This window comes from Bos grunniens, chromosome 14 (genome assembly GCF_055505025.1).
Source record: "Bos grunniens cultivar Pamir isolate PY7600 chromosome 14, Bosgru_T2T1.0, whole genome shotgun sequence".
NCBI classification, from domain to species: domain Eukaryota; kingdom Metazoa; phylum Chordata; class Mammalia; order Artiodactyla; family Bovidae; genus Bos; species Bos grunniens.
This window is the reverse complement of record NC_141178.1, coordinates 5784158-5809802: the sequence shown is the minus strand read 5'-3', so window position 1 is coordinate 5809802 and position 25645 is coordinate 5784158. Positions and strand designations below refer to the sequence as shown.

Below are 25645 nucleotides of genomic sequence, written 5' to 3'. Positions count from 1 at the left end.
CCCTGGAGAAGGAAGTGGCAACCCACTCCAGGACTCTTGCCTGGAAAATCCCATGGACGGAGGAGCCTGGTGGGCTACAGTCCAAGGGGTTGCAAAGAGTCGGGCACCACTGAGTGACTTCACTTTTCTATACTCTGTAAATATTCTTACTTGAAGAACTTTCAAATATAAATATATGTTTACCTTTTAAACATAGCAAAAAACCCCAGATTTTTCTATTTAGGAATTTTTTATTATTTTTAAAGAAAGCACTGGAACAGTGTTTGTTGATTTTTCTTTCTCTGGTAAACTGGAGTTTTATAGAGAATCCATATCCTGTGAACCTATGATTTATGTTTCTTAATGAATAAAATATAACAATTTTTTCTTCTCAAAGTATTAATATGGAGAAACTGTAAGAAAGAGAGGTATACCTTTTTTTTAATGAAAGTTGTGAGAAAATAAGTCATAGTCGGCAGCCTTAATAAGAAGTTTAACACTCGTGCCCCTGTGGGACATGATTTGGAACTCTGGAGCTTTCCCAAGCCTACCAGATCAACGTGCATTAGAAGAAAGTACAGTCTTTTCCACCGTGTGTGTGCTCCTTGATGCCTAGGTACTACTCTGGATTTTTGTGGACATGGATAAGGAATGGACAGTTAACGAGTAAAGGAGACACTCAGCTTGTGGAGAAACATGGAAAAGCAAAACACTTCTTAATAGATTTGATTTTATAAGAAGAAAATGAGAATAGGGAAAGCACCACAGGTTAATTAAAATTAATGTCTAAGGCCCAGTGAAGAATGAGACGTAACAAGATTTAAGGCTCCTGGCAAAAGATATGCTTTGTTTCAGGGTTGCTTTGCTGTGTTTCCAGTGGGTGTACAATTCATGAAGTGCAACGTCTCTTACTTTTGTGTGATCTAGATAGTACAACACAACTCTTTTATTTCCCTCATAACTTCCTCTTAATGTTTATGATTTTCTGCATTTGAGAGCCCCTCACTGGGTTATAAGATTGGAATGTAACTGTTAATTTTAGTTCGTTGTCTCTGTGAAATGCATTCGGCTATCCACACGATATTTCTCATTTCTTGTTCCTTCAGCTTGGTGTATGCATAAAACACACCATAGTGGAATTGCCTGTTAAATGCCAGCACGTTCATCTGTACCTGAGGAAGGAAAAAAAAAAAAAAATGGACCATCAACTTATATGGAACATACTACATTAATGAAATAATATGAAGCTACAGACCAGCTAGTGCTTGTTTAGTGCTTATATGTATTTAAATAGACAATTTCCAAATTGGGTCAAAGAAAGGGAAACAGCAGGAAATTCAGCAAGTCTGAAAGAAGAGTGTCACTTTGCAGAGAAAGGCAGACAACCAGCAGTTTACGAAGTAAGTTTGGAAAATTACAAGACAAGCTCCAAATCTCAGTAGCACTGTAAGCACTGATTCACCTTGGGAGGACTTCGTCTGTGTGTGTGTGTGTGTGTGTGTGTGTGTGTGAGTAACTTGGTAGAGATATTGATTTGGCTTCTCTCATTTAGATAAGATATTTTTCCTTGGTGCACAACGGTTTACAATTTTCAAGTCGTTTTTAGGCTATTGGACTCCTTTTCAGGGCAATGTCATACAGGACTCTGGAATCTGGACCAGGTTACGCTATGAGTTTCCTTAGAAACTTGACATATAGTTAAACTGTTAAAAGAAAATTTAAAAAAAAATTTTTTTTAAACTAGGGTACAGTCTGAAATGGAACAATCCCTTTATTCTTTTCCATTTAGGAAAAAGAAGAGGTACCAAGTCCCTTACTCTGTTCTGAAAACCTCCAGCAAAGCTGTCAGGAAGGGGAAGCTCCCCGCTGTCAGGAGCAGGCAGGCATTTTTCCCGCCAAGGGGGGCCCTTTAACAGCGGTTTTTGCAGAAGCGCAAAGAGTGTGGGCTTTTAAAGCATCCCTAATATATGAAACAACTTGCATTGTGTTCACTTCCTTCTAGAGAGCTGTTAGAAAATGTCTAGAGTAGGGCTTACAGGAAGACTCTCATACTGCTTTCTGGAGCCAGTCTGACCCTAAAGTGTGGGTAAATTTCAGGCTTCTCTCTAAAACCAGTGGTTTTAGGGAAATGAATAAAACACATCATAAAATATTGTCCGGATGTGGGGGGCCCGCCATCGGGCTAGCTGCCCGAAGTCCTCTCGTTGCACGTTTTAGTAGCCCATGAACTGGCTATAAGATTAAAGTACTCTTCTGCCTTTTCAGGAAAACAGAATAATCTAGACTGGATGGATTTCCACGCAAATAATTCCTAAGTGTTGTAACTGCACAGGAGTGATAAACCCTCCTTGAAGAAGGGATGGGTTAGAGGGTGTGCCCTTAACAGAGTGTGCTCCATGACGGCTGTCAACACGTGATCATGAGGGCATCCTAGCTTTGTTTCTCTGGGTAATTATGGACGAGCTACCTCACTTCCATATTCTTGCCTGGAGAATCCCCTGGAGAGAGGCGGCTGATGGGCTACAGCCCACGGGGCTGCACAGAATCGGGCATGACTGAAGTGACTTAGGCACAGCGCAGCTGCCTCACTCCCGGAACTTCACTATGAGCACATCTGTCTGGATGGGACAATCTCACAAGAAGCCATCATTTGTGAACCTCAGGGCCTTCACGCTCCAAGGCAGAGACACTGACTAATACCTGTCCAAGCTACAGACGTGCCTAGTCAGTTGGCCTGGTCAACTGTAAAGAAAACCCAAGGTGTTAAAAAAATACAAAAACTAAAACCCAGAGTATGAGGAAAAGGGTGTAAATGCTAGGAGCATTTCCATTTCCACCATACCTCACGCTCATAAAACACATCCTCCAAAGTCTTTCCCCCACTGCTGTCACTTACGGCCTCAAACAAAGGCTTGTATACCTGAAAAACAAAGGCAAGACATTCTTTTTTAAACAAGTCTTCATGTTTTATAAGCATAAAAATCATATCTTTCCAGCAACATAAGAATTGTGCATCTGTTTTAGAAAATCTATCCAGAAGGCCTGAATGTTTTTTGTAGGCTCTTTGGTCTCTTGAGGAAATAACAAAAAAATCCAAACAAGGAGAGGAGGGATGCAATTCCGTTCTGTGGGCTTATTCAGGCCTACAAGGCAGGAGGCAAAAGCAATTCCGCTCTCTGTGCACGTGGTATGAGCTAATTTCCACATTTGTCTCTTAGGGCTGGTTAGACACATTATAGAGGCTAAATGAGTGCTCGTGGGTTACTCAGTGTGGCTTCACAGTTCTTTGAGATGACAACTGATAAAATCCGTATGGAATTTTAAGTGAGGAAGGGGTGAAAACCAGGGAGAAGCTCAAATTTTAAGATTGCGCTCAAGAGCCTCTTGCAGTGACGCAAGAGACGTTACAAAGATTCATGCATTGTTGGTTGGCTTATCTTTCCCTGGGGGCAAAAATCCACAGGCAAAGATGAGAGGGGTGTCATTCTAGTTCTGGAAAAGCTCCCTGGAGGGTGTGTGTTACTGTCTGCAAGTCAGAAGGGAGGGTGCCAGGGGATGAGGTTACACCCTTGAGCTGAGAAGCTTCAGGCTGTCCAAGAGCAGCCGGGTGCCGCAGTAAGAGAGGAGGCGGCAGCCCTCCTTCCCGAATGCTGGCCACCGAGCAAAGGGTGTGGTAAACAGTATGACCATTTCTCCCGTGTCCTTCTAGGAGACACTCTGTACCTAGCACTGTCTGTCCAGTGGGCACTTGAAAGGGCAGCTGGGGCAGGCTCTTACACATAACTCTGACATGAGCTCACATTTCCACTGCACCAGTCCCTTGGGGAATTTGCTCTATCAAGCACTGTATTAAAAAAAAAAAAAAAAAGGTTCGAATGACCATCCCCTGGAGATTTAAACAAGTACTTGCTTGGCAGGAATCTTAAAAAACACACTAGCTTGGGTTAGAAACTCGATGTATTTCTTTGGGAGAAACATCATAGCAAGAAATACTGCCTTCTAGCCTATAAACATTATAACCACGTTACATAAAGTGTAAATGTGATGTGTGGACTTCTAAAGCATGCGAGAGGAAATCATGCGAGACATTCCGGGATAAGCACGCACTCCGTAACTGTCCGCTACCCTCTTCATCTGCTCAAAGTCCTCGGCCTGGGCCAGCAGGCGCAGCCCCTCGGGGTGGAGCTTGCCGCAGGTCGGGTAGAGGGTCTCCCGGTCCTCTTTGCTCAACTCGGTGCCAAAGGAGTTCAGAGTGATGATAAAAGCACGCCGGTCAGCCTCAAACTGAATTTGCAAGACATGAGAGTCAATGAAATTGAACCACCTACTAAATGCTCTAGACAAATTCATTTTCGAAACGATCTGCTTTCTTTCCAATCTATGGCTAATTATAATACAGACGTGTTATTAATATCCCCACAGTCTCTTCCTGTCACAGAGCAACTCTGCTGGCCAGAGAAGGAGCTCACAGCCCAGGAGGCCAGGGCATCCCACTGCAGTTCCCAGGCTCTCTGTTATCAGTTACTCAAGTGTTTCTCTCGTGTAGCCCCCTAGAGTCCCAAATGCCCCTTCCATAAACATCAGAATAAGACCAACTTGCTGGGATCGATTCAGAGATAGGATGAGATAATGTACACAGAAGGTCCTGGCAAAGTGTTTAGAACAAAAAAGTGCATGTCATAGCAGTTAACATCCCTTTCTGAATGCTGAGATCAGTTCAGTTCAGTCACTCAGTCATGTCTGACTCTTTGCGACCCCATGGACTGCAGCGTGCCAGGCCTCCCTGTCCATCACCAGCTCCCAGAGTTTACCCAAACCCATGTCCACTGAGTCAGTGACGCCAACCAACCCATTTCATCCTCTGTCGTCCCCTTCTCCTCCTGCCCTCAATCTTTCCCAGCATCAGGGTCTTTTCCAATGAGTCAGCTCTTCACATCAGGTGGCCAAAGTATTGGAGTTTCAGCTTCATCATCAGTCCTTCCAATGAACACCCAGGGCTGATTTCCTTTAGGATGGACTGGTTGGATCTCCTTGCACTCCAGGGACTCTCAAGAGTCTTCTCCAGTACCACAGTTCAAAAGCATCAATTCTTCTGCTCTCAGCTTTCTTTAAAGTTCAACTCTCACATCCATAAGTGACTACTGGAAAAACCATAGCCTTGACTAGCTGGACCTTTGTTGGCAAAGTAATGTCTCTGCTTTTTAATATGCTGTCTAGGTTGGTCATAACTTAAACCAGGCTACTTACCATTCGTTTGTACTTCCCTGGTATTGGTTTTCTTCTTTCAACTCCTAGGGTAGATATTGATAAATCTAAGCCTGTCTCTAAGGATCATGGGACTTGGGACAAGTGACTTTGCTCTCCGGACCTGTTTCCTTATTTGTAAATGGTGAGGTCTGATCACATGCTCTCTCAGGAGGGGTCAGTCTACTCCCCACCTGTCTCCTCTGTGCTGAGCCCTACTAGACACTGAGCTCCCAGCCCCACGTCCCACCTCTCTGTTTCATCTGACCAGCAAATCCTTCTTGAAATCGCCCTCTATTTCTTCACACTCCTGTTGGTTCTGCTTCTACCCACGCTGACCATTCCATCTCAGTCCGTCCCCCACAGGTACCTCCTCTGCCTGCCAGGGGAATCTGCCATGATAACCTTGGGCTAGGAAGACCGTCTCCACCTACCCAAAGCAACCTGTGCTTACCGCATTATTTTAAAATCTCTGCATGTTCCTTTCATCCCACTGCACTCTAAAATCTTTGAGGGGTCATGTCTGCCTTATTTATTTTTTGAATATCTAGTGCCTGACACAGGAAGATCTTAAACGTTTACCAACTGCAACAGAATAGTCCACAGTTCTACCACTCTAAAATTCTCTAATATTCTCTACCATGTTGCTATCCAAGGTGTGTTTCAAGGATTCGTAGCTTTGACCTCACTGGGAAGCTTGTTAGAAGTTCAGAATCTTAGACTGTAGTCCAGACCTAGTGAATTAGAATCTGCATTTGAAATAAGATCCCAAGCTTGCTAATATGCACATCAGAACTGAAATGAATTGCTCTACAGTATTATTATTTTTTTACTAATTAACCAATAGCAAATCCAGACTTACAACAGATCTTACTGGAACTGTTTTGTTAGAACAGGTGTTTCCTATCAGTAGAGCGAGAGTTGGTTTCTCTGATTCTTTTGATTGCTCTCATGGAAATTATGGGTGCGTCAGAGGCAAGGAGAAGCCTTATATGGAAGCAAAGGCAGCTGCCTCTGGCTACTGAATATAATCAAACTTGTCAGTAATCTTAGACCTTCCGGGATAAGAAAAGAAATGCAATAGGGAGATTTCATGGCAAAAAGAAACCCTGAAAATAACCAACAGGGCAGGCGGAGCAACAATGGAGTTCATCGCCCCAGATGCTCTTCAGCGTCCTTTCTAGCGCCAAAATGTTAGAATCTCAAGGAGAGAAACGGGGTGGGGTGGGGAGCACTGCAGGCACCAAGGCGGAGGAAGAAGTCGCGCGGGCAGAGCGTGACATCGTGGGGCAGTGCCCGAAGCTCCAAGTCCCGGGATGCAGCTGCAGAGGCGGCAGGGACAGGTAGCTGGGAGGGAACGGGAGAGGCTTCCCAAGCCTCGCCAGAAGAGAGGACTTTGACGGACGCGGCTGCTTATCTGCACACGCCGCTCACTTTCCAACTTCTGGTCCTTCCCCTTTGCCTACAGAGCACACACACCATCCCATAACTCTACAGGTTGAAATTCTACCTGCCTTTGAGGATCTCCTGAAATACAATGTTTTTCATCTGAAGCCCTTCTCTCTTCTAATCGGATATGATTTCCTTTGGCGGAGCTGGTGATGGACAGGGAGGCCTGGCGTGGTGCGATTCATGGGGTCGCAAAGAGTAGGACACGACTGAGCGACTGATCTGATCTGATCTACTGCTTTCTTCTAGCCTAGAGGCTGTGTGCGTGTTTGTGTGTGTATTCTCTTCATGAAAAGAGCTATAATTTTTGAATTGTAAAGAGGCCATCCTGTCTTTGACCGTCCCTAAGCAGACACTTTGCCATGACACCTGATTACAGAGGCGAGTAGCTGGGGTGGTACTGGTTTCCCGTAAGCCCAGTATCGCTTGCAGAAGGCAACCAGCCTGTGTAGCACAGCGTACCTTAAACATCCTGTCTTTCCTTTCCCTGCAGATACTCAGGCATTGTAAAACCATAACATTTTTTGTTGCTATTGCAAAAGATAGCTATGCATTTTGACAGATTCAAAACCCTTATCTGTTGCTTATGACAGAGTTGGGCTGATTAGTTTGAAAATTCTTGCCAGTTCCTTACAGGAGGAAGGGTCTCCCTGGTGGGAGCAGTGGACAGAGGGTTGACGGCAGAGGAAGAGCGTGAAGTGAACCAGCCCTTCCTTATCAGCATGTGTCCTGGCCCAGGGAGGTAAAACAAGCATACTCTGTGCTTATTATTTTCACGGCTTCATTAACCATGCAGATCATCAGAAAAGCAGGAAAGAGGCAAACAGTCCCCTGCAGCACATTTGCCTGGGACGTAAGTCAATTTCTTTTTTTAAATATGAAGCCACAATCTCGTAATTAGGTCACATTTTCACCTGAAAGCCTAGGTTTATTCCCTCTTCTACTATATTCAATCTTTTGAAGTCTCTTATCAAATAAGATCAAATGAGAAAATATACGGAAGAACTTCGAAATTCTAAGTGCTCTATGGTTGTGCAAACAAAAGGGGAAGTAATTACATGACCTGGGACATTGACATAAAACTGACACACCTCTTCTGATCATATCATTAGACATGTAATAACTGCACACCATGTGTAACTGATATTTTTACTTAAGCATATAAAGATAGTTAAATGGATTTTTAACATTGCTTGAAAAAAAATCTAACAAGGTAGTATCTTGGGTATCGGGAAAGGACAAAGAGAACACAGGGCATATAGTATTTTGACCAAATCCTCCTGGCGACAAGTATTCTTCTAATACTGTGCTGTCCTTTTCACATTACCAAGGATGACAAAGACATAATTCTTATTTGCTCCTGGTTTTTAAAGCATGTGGAGTATGATCTTGCTTAAGAATTAGCACTTGGCGTCATACAGAAGAGCTGCAGGTGAATTTGACGTGGAGGTGACCTAGCACAGTAGATAAACACATAAGAACCAGAGCCAGATAACCCAAATCCTGACAGCTGTTTGACGTCAGGCAACTTGCTAGCCTTCTCTGTGCCTCAGTGTCCCCTCTGAAAAAGAGGTCCTAAGCTACACATCTCAATGTGCTATTTTGAAGTCCAAGTGAATTTATATATATAAAGCACCTAGGACAGTATCTGGTATACAATAAATGTTAGCTATTAATACTGCTGTTGTATACCTCTGTAGGGTTATTATCTTTTTCTTTTTTATTAAATGAAAGATTATTCTATAGCACTTTACGATTTTCACATTTCATAAAATCCCGTAATAACCCTTCCTTTCCCCCATCCTGCCCCTCCCCCTTCACTCTCTCCACTGGTAACCATTAATTTGTTCTCTTTATCCACCAGTCTGCTTCTTTTTTGTTTTATTCACTGGTATTATTTTTTAGATTCCACATATAAGATAACATACAGTACTTTGTCTTATTTCACTTAACATGCTGCTGCTGCTGCTAAGTCGCTTCAGTCATGTCCGACTCTGTGTGACCCCATAGACGGCAGCCCACCAGGCTCCCCCGTCCCTGGGATTCTCCAGGCAAGAACACTGGAGTGGGTTGCCATTTCCTTCTCCATCACTTAACATAATGCCCTCCAAATCCATCCAAATTGCTGCAAATGGCGAGATTTCATCCTTTTTCATGGCTGAGTAGTATTCCGTTGTATATATGTACTACATCTTCTTTACCTTTTCATCTGTTGATGGACATTTAGGTTGCGTCCATTCCTTGGAAATTGTAAATAATGCTACTATGCACACTGGCGTGTATGTATCTTTCCAAATTAGTATCTTTGCTTTTTTTTCAGATGTGTATCCAGGAGTGGAATTGCTGGGTCATGTGGTAGTTCTAGTTTCATTTTTTTTTGAGAAACCCCACACCAGTTTCCACAGCGGCTGCACCAATTTATGTTCCTAACTACAGTGGCGACGATTTCCTTTTCTCCACATCCTTGCCAACATTTGTTGTTTATATTCGTTTGGTGATAGTCATTTTGACAGATGTGAAGGTTATTAATCGTAACATAACTCTTTCCCACATATTTGGTAGGTACAAAGTAGGTGAATTGTTGCTAAGCCACAGGAATTATGCCATGTAGAATCTATACTTTGAGCCATAGATAATGTGGCTTTTTGTAGAGTGGCTAGTAGTTAAATTCTTGCCTGGAGAATCCCAGGGACAGGGAGCCTGGTGGGCTGCCATCTATGGGGTCGCACAGAGTCGGACACGACTGAAGCAACTTAGCAGCAGCAGCAGCAGTAGTTAAATTTATGAAAAGAAAGTGAGGTGCTTCAGAGGGTCACTAGGCTGCTTGTATTATATGCTCAGCATGTCTGGAACTCACTTTCTGACAACTGGCATGTCTTAAAAAAATATGTTTTGATGCCCACCACCTATGTAATCAGATAGAGATAAAAAATATTTTTGGAATCCTCCAAAGAGTTCTTACTTCAAGGACTGCTTTGACTTTAAATTTTCAACAGTATCTTTAACTGTAAAAGTTTAATAATTAGATATTTGAGGGGAATTACTTTTATCAGGGGGCTTCCCAGGTGGCTCTAGTGGTAAAGAACCTAGACTGCTAATACAGGAGATGTAAGAGATGTGGTTTGATTCCTCGGTCAGGAAGATCCCCTGGAGGAGGGCACGATAACCCACTCCAGTATCCTTGCCTGGAGAATCGCATGCACAGAGAAGCCTGGTGGGCTACTGTCCACGGGGTCGCAGAGTTGGACATGACTGAAGCAACTCTGCATACACACACTTTTATCAAATGCAGTATCAGAACATTAAGTTAAAATATGTGCAGATGAAGCTATTTCAGCTTTTTCTCTTCTTCTTCAATGAGTAGTTCTTATCAGGCTTTTCTTGAAATTAGAAATCATTCAAATATGTAAATATTAATATCTACCCAGTCCTGAGTGTTCATTGGAAGGACTGATGCTGAAGCTGAAACTCCAATATTTTGGCCACCTGATGTGAAGAACTGACTTATTTGAAAAGACTCTGATGGTGGGAAAGGTTGAAGGCAGGAAGAGAAGGGGATGACAGAGGATGAGATGGTTGGATGGCATCACCAACTCAATGGACATGAGTTTGAGTAAACTCCGGGAGTTGGTGATGGACAGAGACGCCTGGCGTGCTGGTTACAAAGAGTCAGACACTACTGAGAGACTGAACTAAACCCATCAATGAAGCCAGTATAACTGATAATCTAATGATTAAGGATATTCTTTAGACAAAACTTCTTTCCATAGAGCAAAGCAAGAGCTTTCTAAGCCCAGTAAGTTTTTTTGTTTGTTTGTTTGTTTTTTTTTGGCTGTGCCATGTGGCTTCAAGGATTCTTAGTTCCCCAACCAGGGACTGAACCTGTGCTCCTGGCAGTGAAAGCGAAGAGTCCTCGCACTGGACCACCGGGGAATGCTTTTTTTTTTAAGATCCAAGTGAAATAGTAAGTCAGCAAGAGAGATCCAGGTAAAACACTCAAACTACTCCCAGAATTCCCCTCCGATCCCTTGATCTCTGGCCTGAGTCTCCCGTGCGTGTGCAGATTGACATTTGCAAGCAAGAGGGCCTCTGGGAACAGATGAAAGCTGTGATGATGAAGAGGAATTAAAGGGAGTATAACATCTGTTAGAGAGGTGGGTGCCGAAGGTGGCCTCCGCCACGCTGTGAGGAGTAAGCGGGCACGCCAACTGTGAATCACCACCCCTGGTCTTTCTGCAGTGGTGCTCAAGGGTTGCTCGTGGAGGCCTTTATTTTAGGACTTAATGAGAAGTGCCACCTGCAGGGGGTTTTGCTGACAAGTTGTGGGGGTTCCCAACAGGCCCGAGGTTGGGAGGGAACTTGGTGATTGTTATGGGTACCTATAGTGCACCAGTTGTCCAAACCATAATAAATTTTTAACGAATTGTAATCTGCTTCCTTCATACTATATCCAAGTAAATCATGATCAAACTTCTATAAGCATTATTCTTTTTTAATTCCCAAATAGCTCTTCTCTGTAGAAAACTAGGAAAATACCACTCTTACTGAAGACATCAAATGATACACATGATAAAATATATTGCTATTTTATTTCCAGATAAAAGAACTTCTAAGAATAAAAAAAATGGTAGGATTATATAAATAAAAAGCATGTGAGCCCATTATTTGGCATAAAAAAGTCGAGGTCTCTTTCTTACCTCCAGAATGGGACACATGACTTCCGCTGTGACGTCACCATGATTCTTACAGAATTTATAGAATGCCTCGATGTAGGACTTAAAAAAAAAGAAAGATCACAAAACAAGAAAATGAACATATTTTCCTTTTGGAAATTTCTAGATCAGCTTTTCACGACTTATTAAACTCTTTAATGAAAATTGAATTACTTCTCCCATAGGGAGATATTTTATAATATATTTGATGCAAACTTTCACCTTGCAGCACATTGCACAGCCTAAAAAGCAAAACTCTGTAAAAGAACAAAATTGAACTTACCATAGCTTGAAATAACGTACCAAACACTTTTTTGCGTGGCTCTTGGATTATTTCATAGTTAATTCTCACTATTCTGACAAGACCATGAAACTGTCTTATGAGCTCAGCAAATAGGTCCAGAATGGGTCCTATGAAAAGTGAAAGTCCTAGCGCTCAGGAGACACTTTTGGGATGGCGCTGAACGTGGGCAGTACACGGGGAAGGCAGAGTCTAGGCTGTAGAGTCAGGCAGTCTTCGTGTGAGTCTCAGCTCTATTACCTACTAGCTCGCTGACTTCTACCAACTACATTTACCTCTCCATGTTTCAGTTTTCTCATCTGGGGAGCAGGGATGGCACGTAGTTTTGCTGAGTGGATTAAATGAACTAATGCCTAGAAATGCTTAAAACAGTGGCTTCTCTTAGCTGTATCTCAGGGATGCCTCCTTGAAGCCCATAAGTCTGTCTATAAAAAGGAAACTGCTGCAATGCAGTGCCTTGGAGAGGTTTCATATGTTTCAGCATAAGAAGCTAGGTAGAGGGCATATCCATTCAGTTGCTCTGTGAGCGTGTCTAAAGGTGCTGCGGTTGCATGGGTGGAAATGGACAGCCCCTTTGACTCAGCCCCTATCACACAGGGCATCTCAGAGGGCGGCAGCACGGCCCAGAGAGATGGCCACACTGCACAAGGTGGTGCCTGTGGTGTGGTGTCCACAGGCTGGCCATCCTGGAATGCCACACACTGTCAGTCCATTAAAACTGTGTGGGCAGGTTCACAGGGCTGAGGACATGGAAACTACATAACACAGGGGTCGCTGTGCATGCCGCTGCTTTGGAAATGGATTGGCGTTATTCACCCCACTCATCTATCGACCTATCCATCCATCCATCCAGTTGACACCTTTTATGTGCCAGGTGTCATGTAAGAGCTAAGGATACAGAGAAGAATGGGATCATCTCAAGAATCTTGCTGGATGGGAGAACTTGCTGCTGCTGCTGTTGCTGCTGCTAAGTCACGTCAGTCGTGTCTGACTCTGTGCAACCCCATAGACGGCAGCCCACCAGGCTCCCCCATCCCTGGGATTCTCCAGGCAAGAACACTGGAGTGGGTTGCCATTTCCTTCTCCAATGCATGAAAGTGAAAAGTGAACGTGAAGTCGCTCAGTCGTGTCCGACTCTTAGCGACCCCATGGTCTGCAGCCTACCAGGCTCCTCCATCCATGGGATTTTCATGAACTTGACATACGGGTATTTAACTAGAAGACAGGTCAGGACTAAAAAAGAGATTTGTTCCCATTATGTCTAACCTCATAATTCAGAAGTTGGCTAGCGAGAGCTAGTGCTGGTGCTAAGTCGCTTTCAGTCGTGTCTGACTCTGTGCGACCCAATAGACTGCAGCCCGCCAGGCTCCTCTGTTCATGGGATTCTCCAGGCAAGAGCACCGGAGTGGGGTGCCATTGCCCTCTCCAGGGGATCTTCTTGACCCAGGGACTGAACCCACGTCTCTTATGTCTACTGCATCGGCAGGCGGGTTAGCACCACCTTGGAAGCCCAGTACCACACAGCTGAGCCGATCGTTGGTCAATAGAGTGAAAGTATTGGTCATCCGGTCGTGTCCTACTCTTTGCAACCCAGCAAGAATAATGGAGTGGGTTGCCAGTTACTTCTCCACGGGATCTTCCCGACCTAGGGAGGCGAATTCTCTACCAGCTGAGCTGCTAGCGAGTAAGTAATATCTAATGAAGAACTCTGGTTACAATGTATTATGTAACAAAGAAGAACATCATATTTGGGAAAACAGTTACCTTGTATAGTTTATTCCGCAGGATTTCAATATTCAGTTCATCTAGAGCATTTTCAGAAGTACAGTCTTGAAAGAACGGAGCTGAAAGCAGAAATTATCATACAAAATAAATCAAAATAGGATTTTACATTGTAGAAAATGTTCTGTGAATGTGCCACCCTCTGCTCACCCCTGACTAGGACACTGTAGAGTGAGGGCGATTGACAGCCTCATTGAAGCTGACAATGACGGTGACGGGGAGTGATTACCGAGGAAGCATTTGCTCCGTGCGAGCCGCCAGTAAACACTGGATACACTTGAACATATTCAGTCCTCACAACCTTGAACTACTCACTTTATGGTTTCCGTTTTTGAAGTCCCTCCCCACATCAGCCATATTCACCATTTGCGACCTTACTATGTGACAAGTATGGAGCTGTATTAAAACTGTCCTAGTGTTTAAAACTCTTTGATAGGAAGAGAGTATTGTTTTCAGAATGAGGAAACTGGGGTGAAATGAATTGTCCCAAGTCCCTTGGTTGGGGGTGACAGGGCCTGGTTTCATGCCTGTGGACCTGGGTTTTCAGACTCACCGTCTTTCTGCCGTGCTATGCTCCTGGAGCAACCAACACTTAATAATGATGTGATTACTTTTCTTTTTAAAGTTTGTTTTAAATGGCAACTATTATGATGAATGATCAACAGTGAACTGCTGTTATCTAGGTTTCCTGACAATGGAGATATAAAATGATTCCTTCAGCATTTTAAATGCTGCAACTCTTGTCAGTGCCAAACTATGATGACATTAACATTTATTTTATCACGGCTTCAGGTTGTTTGACGGACACTCCTGAGCATCTCAGAAAAAAAATGGCATTCCCAAACTTCTTAAAACAATGTGTTTCCCAGACACAGCCTTATACAGACAGAAATTTAAAATGAAAAGGTAAGGATTAATCAAAAAAGGAAAATTTTTTGAAAAATTACAAGTTTTATTATTTATTTGCTGTGATCAGGAGTGAAGCCCATGGGTTTGGAGGTTGGAAGATGAGGCCTGGCCTGTCTCGGCTACCAGTGGTCTGTGTGGGATCTGGGGTGGTATCACATCACTTGTCTTGATCTGAAAAAGGAGGGAGCTGGACCAGAGGATTCTGCATGTCCCCTCCCCTTCGAGGAATCTGTACAGTGTGACACTGTGTTCATGGAGACAACTGTGACGTGCAACTGCATTTTCTAATAGTGTGGTAACACAAGCAAGCAGCTGCACAATTACCTATGCACTCGTACCTAGGGGTGTCTCGACCAGAATGGCATTGAAGAGGTCAGAAGGTGTCTCTGCAATGTTGACTGCCTCCATCTCCGTGAAGTGGCCCAGGGGGTGGCACTTCACCAGAACGTCCTTCACAGGCTTGTTCTGCAGCGCGCCGTTCATCAGGAGAATCACGTTGTCGATCATGTAACTGCAGCTGGTGTGGAAGGAGCACTCGATCGTTAGGACTCGATCGTTAGGAAAACGACTGCATGAGGATAAGGAGCATCCCGTGGGTTAAATGAAAGCCACACACACACCATTCAGGCACATACCCGTTCACGAAGGAAATTACATCTCCTTTTATTTTAAGCTCCGGTGTATGAGAGATGTGGCTGCGGTAAAATACTTGACTCCCAGAGGGAACTGTAGTTTGAAAAACCATATTCATAATAACTGACCGGCGGAACCACGTAGAAGATGACCCTACACACTAATTGTCGTATGTGGGGCATGGGGCTGGGGGCAGAGAGCCACAAGGGTGTAAAATGGTTTGATTTCTCATGATGGACTATGGACTGACAAAGTTGAGAAACAGAACTGAAGGTTTCTTTCTACTTTAAAAACTGACTTTTGAAATCTGTGACGAAGCCCCATCACTGAGGATTCAAAGTTTTAAGTATTTAAAATATGACCCAGCAATCCCACTGCTGGGCATACACACTGAGGAAATCAGAATTGAAAGAGACATGTGTACCCCAATGTTCATCGCAGCACTGTTTATAATAGCCAGGACATGGAAGCAACCTAGATGCCCATCAGCAGATGAATGGATAAGAAAGCTGTGGTACATATACACAATGCAGTATTACTCGGCCATTAAAAAGAATACATTTGAATCAGTTCTAATGAGGTGGATGAAACTGGAGCCTATTATACAGAGTGAAGTAAGCCAGAAAGGAAAACACCAATACAGTATACTAATGCATATATATGGAATTTAGAAAGATGGTAACAAAAACCCTGTATACGAGACAGCAAAAGAGACACTGATGTATAGAACAGTCTTTTGGACTCTGTGGGAAAGGGAGAGGGTGGGATGATTTGGGAGAATGGCATTGAAACATGTATAATATCATATATGAAATGAGTCACCAGTCCAGGTTCGATGCATGATACTGGATGCTTGGGGCTGGTGCACTGGGACGACCCAGAGGGATGGTACAGGGAGGGAGGAGGGAGGAGGGTTCAGGATGGGGAACACGTGTATACCTGTGGTGGATTCATGTTGATATATGGCTAAACCAATACAATATTGTAAAGTTAAAAAAATAAATTAAATTAAATTAAATTAAAATAAAAAGGAATAAAATTAAAATGTTCATTTTAAAATTAAAATGCTTTATTTATTAAAAATTGGACTGTTCTGGTCTTTTTCTCTTATGAGAGAGTGAGCTTTCTAGCCTCATCCCCCTCCCAGAACCCCAAGCGTCCATAGATTCATACTTTATGTGATTTCTTCCTTCAATACAAAGCCCTATATTCCAAGGATGTTCCAAACAATGAGGTGGAGAAGTAAGAGAGACACAGTCGCCTCCTTTGTCGAAACGTAGCTAAGGGAAGTACTGGACAAGGATCCACTGGGGTGCCCTGCAGTGCAGCACACAGGCTGCGTAGATTTCGGGGTGGTGCGCAGCTTCAGAGCCAGGTGTTTAAACCTGTCTGGGATCACGCTGATGAGATGGCTGGATGGGATCACTGACTCCATGGACATGAGTTTGGGTAGACTCCGGGAGTTGGTGATGGACGGGGAGGCCTGGCGTGCTGCAGTCTATGGGGTTGCAGAGAGTCAGACACGACTGAGCGACTTGAACTGAACTGAACTGAACTGGGATCAGACTTCCTAGGGAGTGACTTCAGGCTGCAACTTGCAGAATGAGTAAGAGCTGTCTAAGCAAAAGAGGCTGGGAATGGGGCGAAAGAATGCTTCCAGGCAGAAGGGAGAACACATGGAAAGCCCCAGAGGCAGAGAGCCAGGAACAAGGACATCCTTTTGCCTGAGGCTGAGTGCTGGAGGTGGGGCCCAGACTGAACAGGCGGGGTCCTGAAGGACAAGATGAGGAAATTAGATCAAAGGCCCTGGGAGACACTGAGTGCCTTTTAAGGACAGGGGAGAATTATGATCTACATAGACAAAATAGGCATTAAAACAGAAGAGGGAAGCACACTTTAGTAAAATGCTTTTCAAAAGTTATACTGCATTTTTATTTAATTATGATAATCACACTGTGATGATAATAGGTACTATTATTAATGAAATTTTACAGACGAGCACCTAGAGGCCCAGACAGGTAAAAAATCTCAGCCATGATGACACAGCTAACAGATGAGAGAGCCGTGCGTCAAACTCGGTCTGATCCTGGAAGCTTTCTCTGAACGCTCAGGTTATGTTGTATTTAGTTGTCAAGGATGACACATCGGTTTCTGGTTTTAACAGTTAGAAGCTGGAGCCATTTGTTGAGATGCGAGTGTTGGAGGAAGAGCAGGTTATAATAGGAGCAGGTTTTGGGCAGAGTGAGCTCAGATGCCCAGGAGGAGACCCCAGGCAGGCTCCAGACATCTGAGTCCTGAAGACAGCGGTGGGGCAGAGACGGTCAGGGGACCGGGTGCAGCATGGGGCAGGCGGGGGCGGTTTAAAGGTAGAAGCAGGTGTTTGGGAGTGCTTGAGGTCACACCTTCAAGTGCACCTCGAGAGTTCCGTCCTGAGAACTCTGGGGAACCCCAACATTCAAAGCCCTGGATGGAACCTTAGCAGGAATGACCAGACGGGAGGGAGAAAGCCACAGGAGGGAGTTCTAGGACGTTTCAGAAAGAAGTCAAAGGCCACAGGAAAATCAAGGTGAGGTGAAGTTGCTCAGTCGTGTCCGACTGTTTGCGACCCCATGGACTATAGCTCCTCAGGCTCCTCTGTCCATGGGATTTTCCAAGCAAGAGTACTGGAGTGGGTTGCCAGTTCCTTCTCCAGGAGATCTTCCCAACCCAAGGATTGAACCCAGGTCTCCCCCATTGTAGGCAGACGCTTTACCCTCTGAACCACCGGGGAAAATCAAGGGGGACGCTAAAGCCAAGTGTTTTCAGGATGCAGCCACTAAGAGGCCCTCTAACGCCAGAGTGAACACACGTTCAGGGGGATTTGCTTGTGGAAGGGAAAGGGCAGAAGGCAGAAACCTGGCCACTGTGTGTCTAAAACGAGTGGGAAGTAAAGAGGTTTTGTTCGTTCTGTTTGTTAAAAGAGTTCACACTACAGGGCAGCGGAAGGTAACTATATGGAGACCTAGGGGCTGAAGAAACTTTGGACTTCCAGTTTTGGTGTTTTTTTCCTAAAGATGGCAGTGAAGAGAATGTAATTAAGAGCGGAGGGGAAAGAGGCAGCGAGAGGCTGAGGTGGAAGAGACGGAAGGGACAGCTAAGCGATGAGATGGAAGAGACAGCTAAGTGATGAGACACAGTCTCGGGTTTGACAGCGATGGGACTCAACCGCTGCACAGTTTAAGCCTGAAAACAGAACACCTTTCAGGACTTCCCCCGGTGGTCCAGTGGTTAGGAATCTGCCTTGCAATGCACAGGACGCGAGCTTCATCCCTGGTCAGAGAACCCGGATCCCACATGCGACAGGGCAACGAAGCTCCCGTGCCTCAACCAGAGTCCGTGTGCTGGAAACTAGAGTCCACACACAGCGGGTCCCGCCACAGCCAGAGAGGCCCACGCACCTCAACAGAAGATCCCGCAGGCCTCGACTAAGACCAGACACAGCCAAAACGGGATAGATAAATGTGAAAAAAACCAAACCCACCTTTCCCAGGATGAAAATAAACCTGTCCGCTCAGAAGCACAGTCGCTGGAGTCTGGCTGCCTGGGTCACGGACTTCCTGGACAAGAATGCATTTCCAGCAGGAAAATAGTCTCCTACATGGCACCTGAGCTTCTAAAAGTTATCCCAAGAAAAACTTTACCTAAAGAACTTTAGAAGGAGGCACGTATCCCTTCATGAAATTGTGTAACTATGAAGTTTCTTCACCCCTCCAAACAGCAGTGCCAAATTTAGACAGTATAGAATTGGAGAATCCTTTTTATCTCCTGAAAAGGATATTAAAATGGAAGTGCTTATTTAACTGTCCCTTTATGGCTCAGAAGCTATTACCTGAGAGGGGAATTGCCAGCACTTAATAATCTTAGCAGACTCCAGATATTTAATTGTTCCCCATGGCACACCTGTGATGCAGGGGAGCTGCCAACATTCCCGATTTGTGGAGGACTATTAGACCGACGCTGACGGGGGCGTACAGTCAATGAGAAGTCAGCCCACAGGTAACAAAACTCAAGCCCACGCCTGTACAGTGCATGTGGGCGTGTGCACACGTGTGTGTGTGTGTGCACATGTGTGTATCGGGTGCTTTTTTTTTAAAGTTAACAGAAAGGCTAGGTCCTACATTGCAAAGAGAAAGGCATGCGGAGATTGAATTGCTTTATTTCAACTCATTTAAGTTGGCCTTGTTTTTAAGATGGGATAATAATGGCAGTTCTCATAGTTTTGTTCGGAAAACGAAGTGAGAACTCAAGATTGGACCACGGCAGGGGAGAGGCGTCTCCTTCCTCACCTCCAGCGCACAGGCACCGGCTGCATAATGAGTGGCGGTTTGGGGTGGACGGGGATGATATGCCCGGAAGACAGCTTGTTCTCTCCAGACTATGATCCTGATAACCTTCAGGGCCATGCCTCCAGCGGTTAGGAATGAAATCTCTAATGGGTCACTTGAGTCATGTTTGAGTTTAAAGTCACCTGGGTGCTCACCTAGTTCAAACTCCTCATGTTTCAAATACTTGTGCTTATAAGTAGTAACAGAGCCGAGACCCGTGTCCCCTCAGTTGGGTCAATGTTTCTCCCACTCATGGTCTAGACAAACTTTCTCATTGAGCCCCTTCCAAATGTTTTCTTCTATAACTCTGACATCGGTACCTGTGAAAATCATGAAGTGAAGTGAAGTAAAAGTCGCTCAGTCGTGTCCGACTCTTGGCGACCCCGTGGACTATGCAGTCCATGGAATTCTCCAGGCCAGAATACTGGAGTGGGTAGCCTTTCCCTTCTCCAGGGGATCTTCCCAACCCAGGATCAAACCCAGGTCTCCTGCATTGCAGGCAGATTCTTTACCAGCTGAGCCACAAGGAAAGCACATGAATGAACCTAAAATTGTGGGAGTAAATGACACGATTTCAAAAAGTTTAGGTTTTAGAAAGACTAATTTTTAAGAATGCCAACCTTTCTTGAGGTTGTCAACATGTGTCAGGCATTACATCCAATACACACATGGTTCTACTCAAGACTCCCCACCAGTCAGTGCTTAAGGGCCACTCCACACAGAGCAATCAGGCTGTGGGGGTTCCACGCCTTGTCCAAGGTCACATTGCTGGAGAGGGGCAGGGCTGGGACCCCCCCACCAGAGCCCGGCTCCATGCTGGATTCAGACAAAGCAGCTTCGCCCAGAAGATAGTTTAATATTTCCTTTTGGACTTAGTGCTGTTCTTTTTCCTTCTGCCCCCCAACTTATTTAAGGATCTCGAAGCTAACTAAATTAACTTTCCTGTGATATAACTATCAAATTCTGGGCTAATATAACAGTTGCTAAATGGTCAGACACTAGAGAGAGCCATAATTTGGTGTTAGTGGATCTGTTCTATGAATAAAAATTTTAAGTGTTTAAGTGTCATTAGCAGCAGCTGAGAAATGACCATCATTCCCTAAGCACTCTGGCGCGAGATAGGTAAAGAGAGAGAGCTCTTTTAAGAATATAGTTAGGAGAGGTTCAGAAGAAAGTGGTCACGTCCTTTCTGAAGACACATCTACTAACATGGCTGCTGCTGCTGCTAAGTCACTTCAGTCGTGTCCGACTCTGTGCGACCCCATAGACGGCAGCCCACCAGGCTCCCCCATCCCTGGGGTTCTCCGGGCACAGGGCAAAGCCAGAGGATTTGACAAACCCTTTAGGCTTCTCTGGTCGGATTTTGTCTGAGCACGTCATGCACCATTTGACCCCCTGCCCGAAGCACATTAATATTCAAGGTATATGAAAAGGAAAACACTCATCAATAGAGTGAAATGAGGGGAAAAGAGATTTCAATAAATTTCTAGAAGCTCTCAAACAAGTAGAATTTTATTGATGGCTTTAGAGCAACGGAAGTGCCTGATCAGAAGGTACATGTGATAGAGCAGCTGCAGAGTTGGGAAACTGCCATGAAAGGTGTCAGGCCTGGACTGGTTCAGGAACAGCGACAATTGGTTCAAGGCTGTCAGGCAAGGGGTCAGGGCAATTGACCACAATAATTTTCCAGGGGCGTGACCTCCCAGGTGGGGTAGGGCAGCAAGTCTTAAGAGTGTTGCCATGGAACCACATGAAACAATTGCTGAAAACGATGCACCAGCTCATTTACTTTACGTTGATACGTAAAAACTTTTATTGCAAGCTTAAATACTGCAAAGATATTTCTGGTATATCACAGATGTCAGTATTTAAAATGAAACTGTTAAATCAGTCAAATTAAATTATTCAGTGAAGTGTCTAGATACTCACTTGCTATAGGCTGATTTTTGTCCTCCTAAAATTCATGTTGAATGAAATTCCAGCAGAACTATTCAAATCCTTAAAGGATGATGTCATCAAGGTTTTGCTTTCATTACGTCAGCAAATCTGGAAGACCCGGCAGTGGTCACGGACTGGAAAAGGTCAATCCTTATCCCAATTCCCATGAAGGGTGGTACTAACCAATGTGCTGACCACTGGACAATTGCACTCATCTTCCAGGCTAGTAAGGTCATGCTTAAAATCTTGCATGCTAGGCTTCCGCATTATTTGAACCAAGAACTTCCAAATATTCAGGCTGGGTTTAGAAAAGGAAGAGGAACTAGAGATCAAACTGCCAACATTCGCTGGATCACAGAAAAAGCAAGGGCATTTCAGAAAAACATATATCTCTGTATCATAGACTACACTAAAGCCTTTGACCGTGTGGATCATGACCAACTTGGAAAGCTCTCAGCAAGATGAGAATACCTGTATGCGGGTCAAGAAGCAACAGTTAGAACCCTGTATGGAACAACCGATTGGTTCAAGACTGAGAAAGGAGTATGGCAGGGCTGTCTGCTGTCACCCTGTTTAACCTATACACTGAGCACATCATGAGAAATGCCAGGCTGGATGAGTCACAAGCTGGAATCAAGATAGGCGGGGGAAACATCAACAATCTCAGATATGCAGATGACACCACTCTAATGGCAGAAAGTGAAGAGGAACTAAAGAGCCTCTTGATGAGGGTGAAGGAGGAGGGTGGAAGAGCTGGCTTAAGACTAAATATTAAAAAAACTAACATCCTGGCATCTGACCCCATTTCGGCATGGCAAATAGAGGGGGGAAAGGTGGAAGTAGTGACTGATTTCCTCTCCTTGGGCTCCAAAATCACTATGCACAGTGACTGCAGCCGTGAAATCAGAAGATGACTGCTTCTTGGCAGAAAAGCAATGACAAGCCTAGACAGTATGTTGAAAAGCAGAGACATCACTCTGCTGGCAAAGGTCCATATAGTCAAGGCTATGGTCTTCCCAGGGGTCAGGTATGGTTGTGAGAGCTGGACTACAGCTAAAGAAGGCAGAGCACCAAAGAACTGATGCCTTTGAACTGTGGTGCTGGAGAAGACTCCTGAGAGTCCCTTGGACTGCAAGGAGATCCAACCAGTCAACCTCAAGGAAGGTCAACCCTGAATATTCACTGGAAAGATTGATGCTGAAGCTGAAGCTGAAGCTCTGGAAGTTTGGTCATCTGATGCAAACAGATTACTCATTGGAAAAGTCCTTGATGCTGGGAAAGATTGAGGGCAGAAGGAGAAGAGGGCATCAGAGGATGAGATGGCTGGACTACATCACTGATGCAATAAGCATGAACTTGGGCAGATGGTGAGGGACAGGGAGGCCAGGTGTGCTGCAGTCCATAGGGCTGCAAAAGTCAGACACGACTGGGTGACTAAACAACAAAAAATTCATGTAGAAGCCCCAACCCCAGTGTGATGGTATGTGGACTTGGGGCCACTGAGGCTGTTAATTAGGTTCAAGTGAAGTCCCGACGGTGCAGCCTGCATGATTGGATCAGTGCTCTTCTAAGGACAGCCACCCGGCATCTTGCTCTCTCTCCTGCTGTGTGAGGACACAGTGACGAAGAGAGCCTTCACCAGGGGACCAGATTGGATGGCACCTTAATTGTGGACTTCCGTGCCTCCACAACTGTAGGAAATTAAAGTCCAATTTTTCAAGTCACCAAGTCTGTGCCATTTTGTTATAGAAACTCAAGCTCACTAAGACACCACCACTACTCAATTACAAATACATAAACAGAAAGAAATTATGTTGTTCTTTTTTTTCCTGGAAATGTTATATCTACTTCAATTCGCTGATGAAATTTTTACACTAATATAGCGTTTATGTCTTTATGTTGAAAGTCTTTTATGTCTCTCTGTAACTCTCTATACGTATAATTAAACACTAATTTTTCATTTCCTGTGATCATAGGCTTCAGATGTTAGAAGAGATTTTATGAGTTATTATTACTGTTACTACCATGTAGATACAACAATATGGGATAAATTTTTAATTGAAATTTATTTATTTTAATTGGAGGTTAATTACAATATTGTATTGGTTTTGCCATACTTTTTAAAGCTTTTTATCTTGAAATAATTATAGATTCCCTAGGAAGTTGCAAAAATCGTACAGAGAGGTCCTACGTCCTCTTCACCCAGGTTCCACCAGGGGTTACATCTTCATGGCTGTAATGTTAGCATTAGACAATTGACATCGATCCTCTGCACGTGTGTAGTTCTGTTACTTTATCCCATGCGTAGATTGGTGCAGGCACCACCACAATCACGGTACAGAGCTCCCTCGTCATCTGAAGACCTCCAGCGCACCACCCCTTCATTGTCCACCCTTTTCCCGTCAACCATCTCCTCGCTGTAAAGTTTAGCCACTCAGTCATGACTCCTTGTGATCCCGTGGACTGTAGCCCGCCAGGCTCCTCTGTCCATGGGGATTCTCCAGGTCAATAAGACTGCAGTGGGTTGCCATGCCCTCCTCCAGGGGATCTTCCCAACCCAGGGTTTGAACCCAAGTCTCTTGCATTGCAGGTGGATTCCTTACCATCTGAGCTACCTGGGAAGCCCATCTCTGAACCTCTGGCAAGTACTAATTTGTTCTCTCTATAGCTTTGCCATTTTTGTGAATAATATTTAACAAGAATGATATATCATGTGACATTTTGAGATTGGATATTTTACTTCAGCTTAATTCCCTTGAGATACATGTAATACATACAAGCTGCTGCCTGTAAATAATGTAAATATGGACACTTGTGTGTCAGTGTTTATGTAGAAATAAATTTCAGTTTATCTGGAATAATGCTTAGAAGTGCAGTTTGAGTTGTATGGTAGCATATGTTTAGTTCCTTTAGAAACTGCATAAATCTTCTCTCTTAAAACTTCTCCTTATCTTCCCTACTTATAATAGAACTGTCTTAACTATTTCCTCCATATACAGTAAAGACCACATCAGAAAAATATTAATTTTTGCTTCAACTGTCAACTATAATATAGAAAATCAAGAGGAGGAAGTCTGTTGTATTTATTCACGTTTTCCTCCTATTTTATTGTTCTTTTCCTGTTGTTTCCAGATTCCTTCTTTTATCATTTCCTTTCTGTTTCAATAATTTTGTTTAGCCATTCTTTAAGGTAGGTCTATGGGCCACAAATTCTTAGTTTTCATTCTTCTGAGGCTGTTTTGAGTCACCCTTCATTCTTGAAAGATGCCTTCACTGTATACAGAATTCTGGGTTAAGATTTCTTTCCCTTTAGCATTAAACAATGTTACAACCCTTCCTTCTGAACACCATGGTTTATAATGAGAAACTTACCATTGTTCACATCGCTTTTCCCCCACGAGTATCACAGCTTTCAGGCACTTTTGTGTTTGTCTTTTGGAAGTTTGACTATGATGTATCTTGGCTTGGGTTTCATTGGGTTCCTCTTATTTGGGGTTTGTTTAGTTCTTGAATCAGTAGGTTTGTGTCTTTTGCCTAATTCTGAGGGTTTTTAGTCATTGTTTCCTGGAACAGTTTTTCACCCTTTCCTCTCTTCTCCTCTCCTTTGGGACTCACTGCTGCTTTGCCTTGAGTCCCTGGTGTGATGGACGGTGGAGCCGGGGGAGTCTTAAAGGGTGAGGAGGGAAAAGTTGGAAGCTTGAAATCCAGAAGCTTGGAGAAGGGCTCTGCCCCCACACCCCCCAGTCACCCCTGCAGACGAGTTCTGCACCTCCACCTGCAAAGCAGAAGCCGGAGGAGCCACTTCCATCGCATTCTATCAACGGAGCCTCCTGGCAGCATAGTTCACGACCGCCTGTGCCAGCACGGGCACCCGGCTGAGGTGGTGTCTGCCAGACCCCTCCACCGAAAAGGCCCTGCCTCCTCTTTCCATACTGTCCTCTTTGGAAGTCAAGCATAAGAGGTGGGAAATATGGCACCAGCCTTGAGGATGCAGCATCTACACAAATCATTCTGCAAGGGAGACTTGTCTTTTCTCCTGCCGGGGACCATACCCGGCTGATCCAGGGTATTCGAAGCGGGGACGGCGTCAGCGACCTATTTATTTAAATATTTTATCAAAGATATAAAGAGTAATAAGATGAGGATAGCTCAGTAGGAAAATCTAGTGGAGAAAAGAGGCCGAGTAGCTTGGTTTACGCGGGAGACCAATAAAACTTCAAGGCAAGAAGTGTGCACCACTTACGTAGGCCGCAGGCGTCCTTCCGTTCTCCCGAAGGAGAGGAGACACTGAGGCCTCCCCGGTCGGATCTTAGAAGCCCAGGCATAATTAGCAA

The 25645-nt window shown here is 44.4% G+C and overlaps 1 protein-coding gene across 2 annotated transcripts in view; it reads right to left on the bottom strand.

Annotated features, from left to right (window-relative positions):
* Positions 1–210: 210 nt before the first annotated feature.
* The window catches only part of ATP6V0D2 (ATPase H+ transporting V0 subunit d2), a 56336-nt gene continuing 30901 nt past the window's right edge, over positions 211–25645 (bottom strand). Inside the window, exons 3-8 of one of the 2 annotated variants that reach the window (XM_086335239.1) lie at positions 14715–14893; positions 13450–13529; positions 11370–11447; positions 4087–4263; positions 2822–2899; positions 211–1151 (exon numbers count right to left, since the gene is read on the bottom strand). In XM_086335239.1, the coding sequence (XP_086191365.1) occupies positions 990–1151; positions 2822–2899; positions 4087–4263; positions 11370–11447; positions 13450–13529; positions 14715–14893 (754 nt within the window). In that variant the 3' untranslated portion in view covers positions 211–989. Of the gene's footprint in view, positions 1152–2821; positions 2900–4086; positions 4264–11369; positions 11448–13449; positions 13530–14714; positions 14945–25645 lie in introns of both variants that reach the window. The other variant, XM_086335238.1, reaches the window with a different exon arrangement.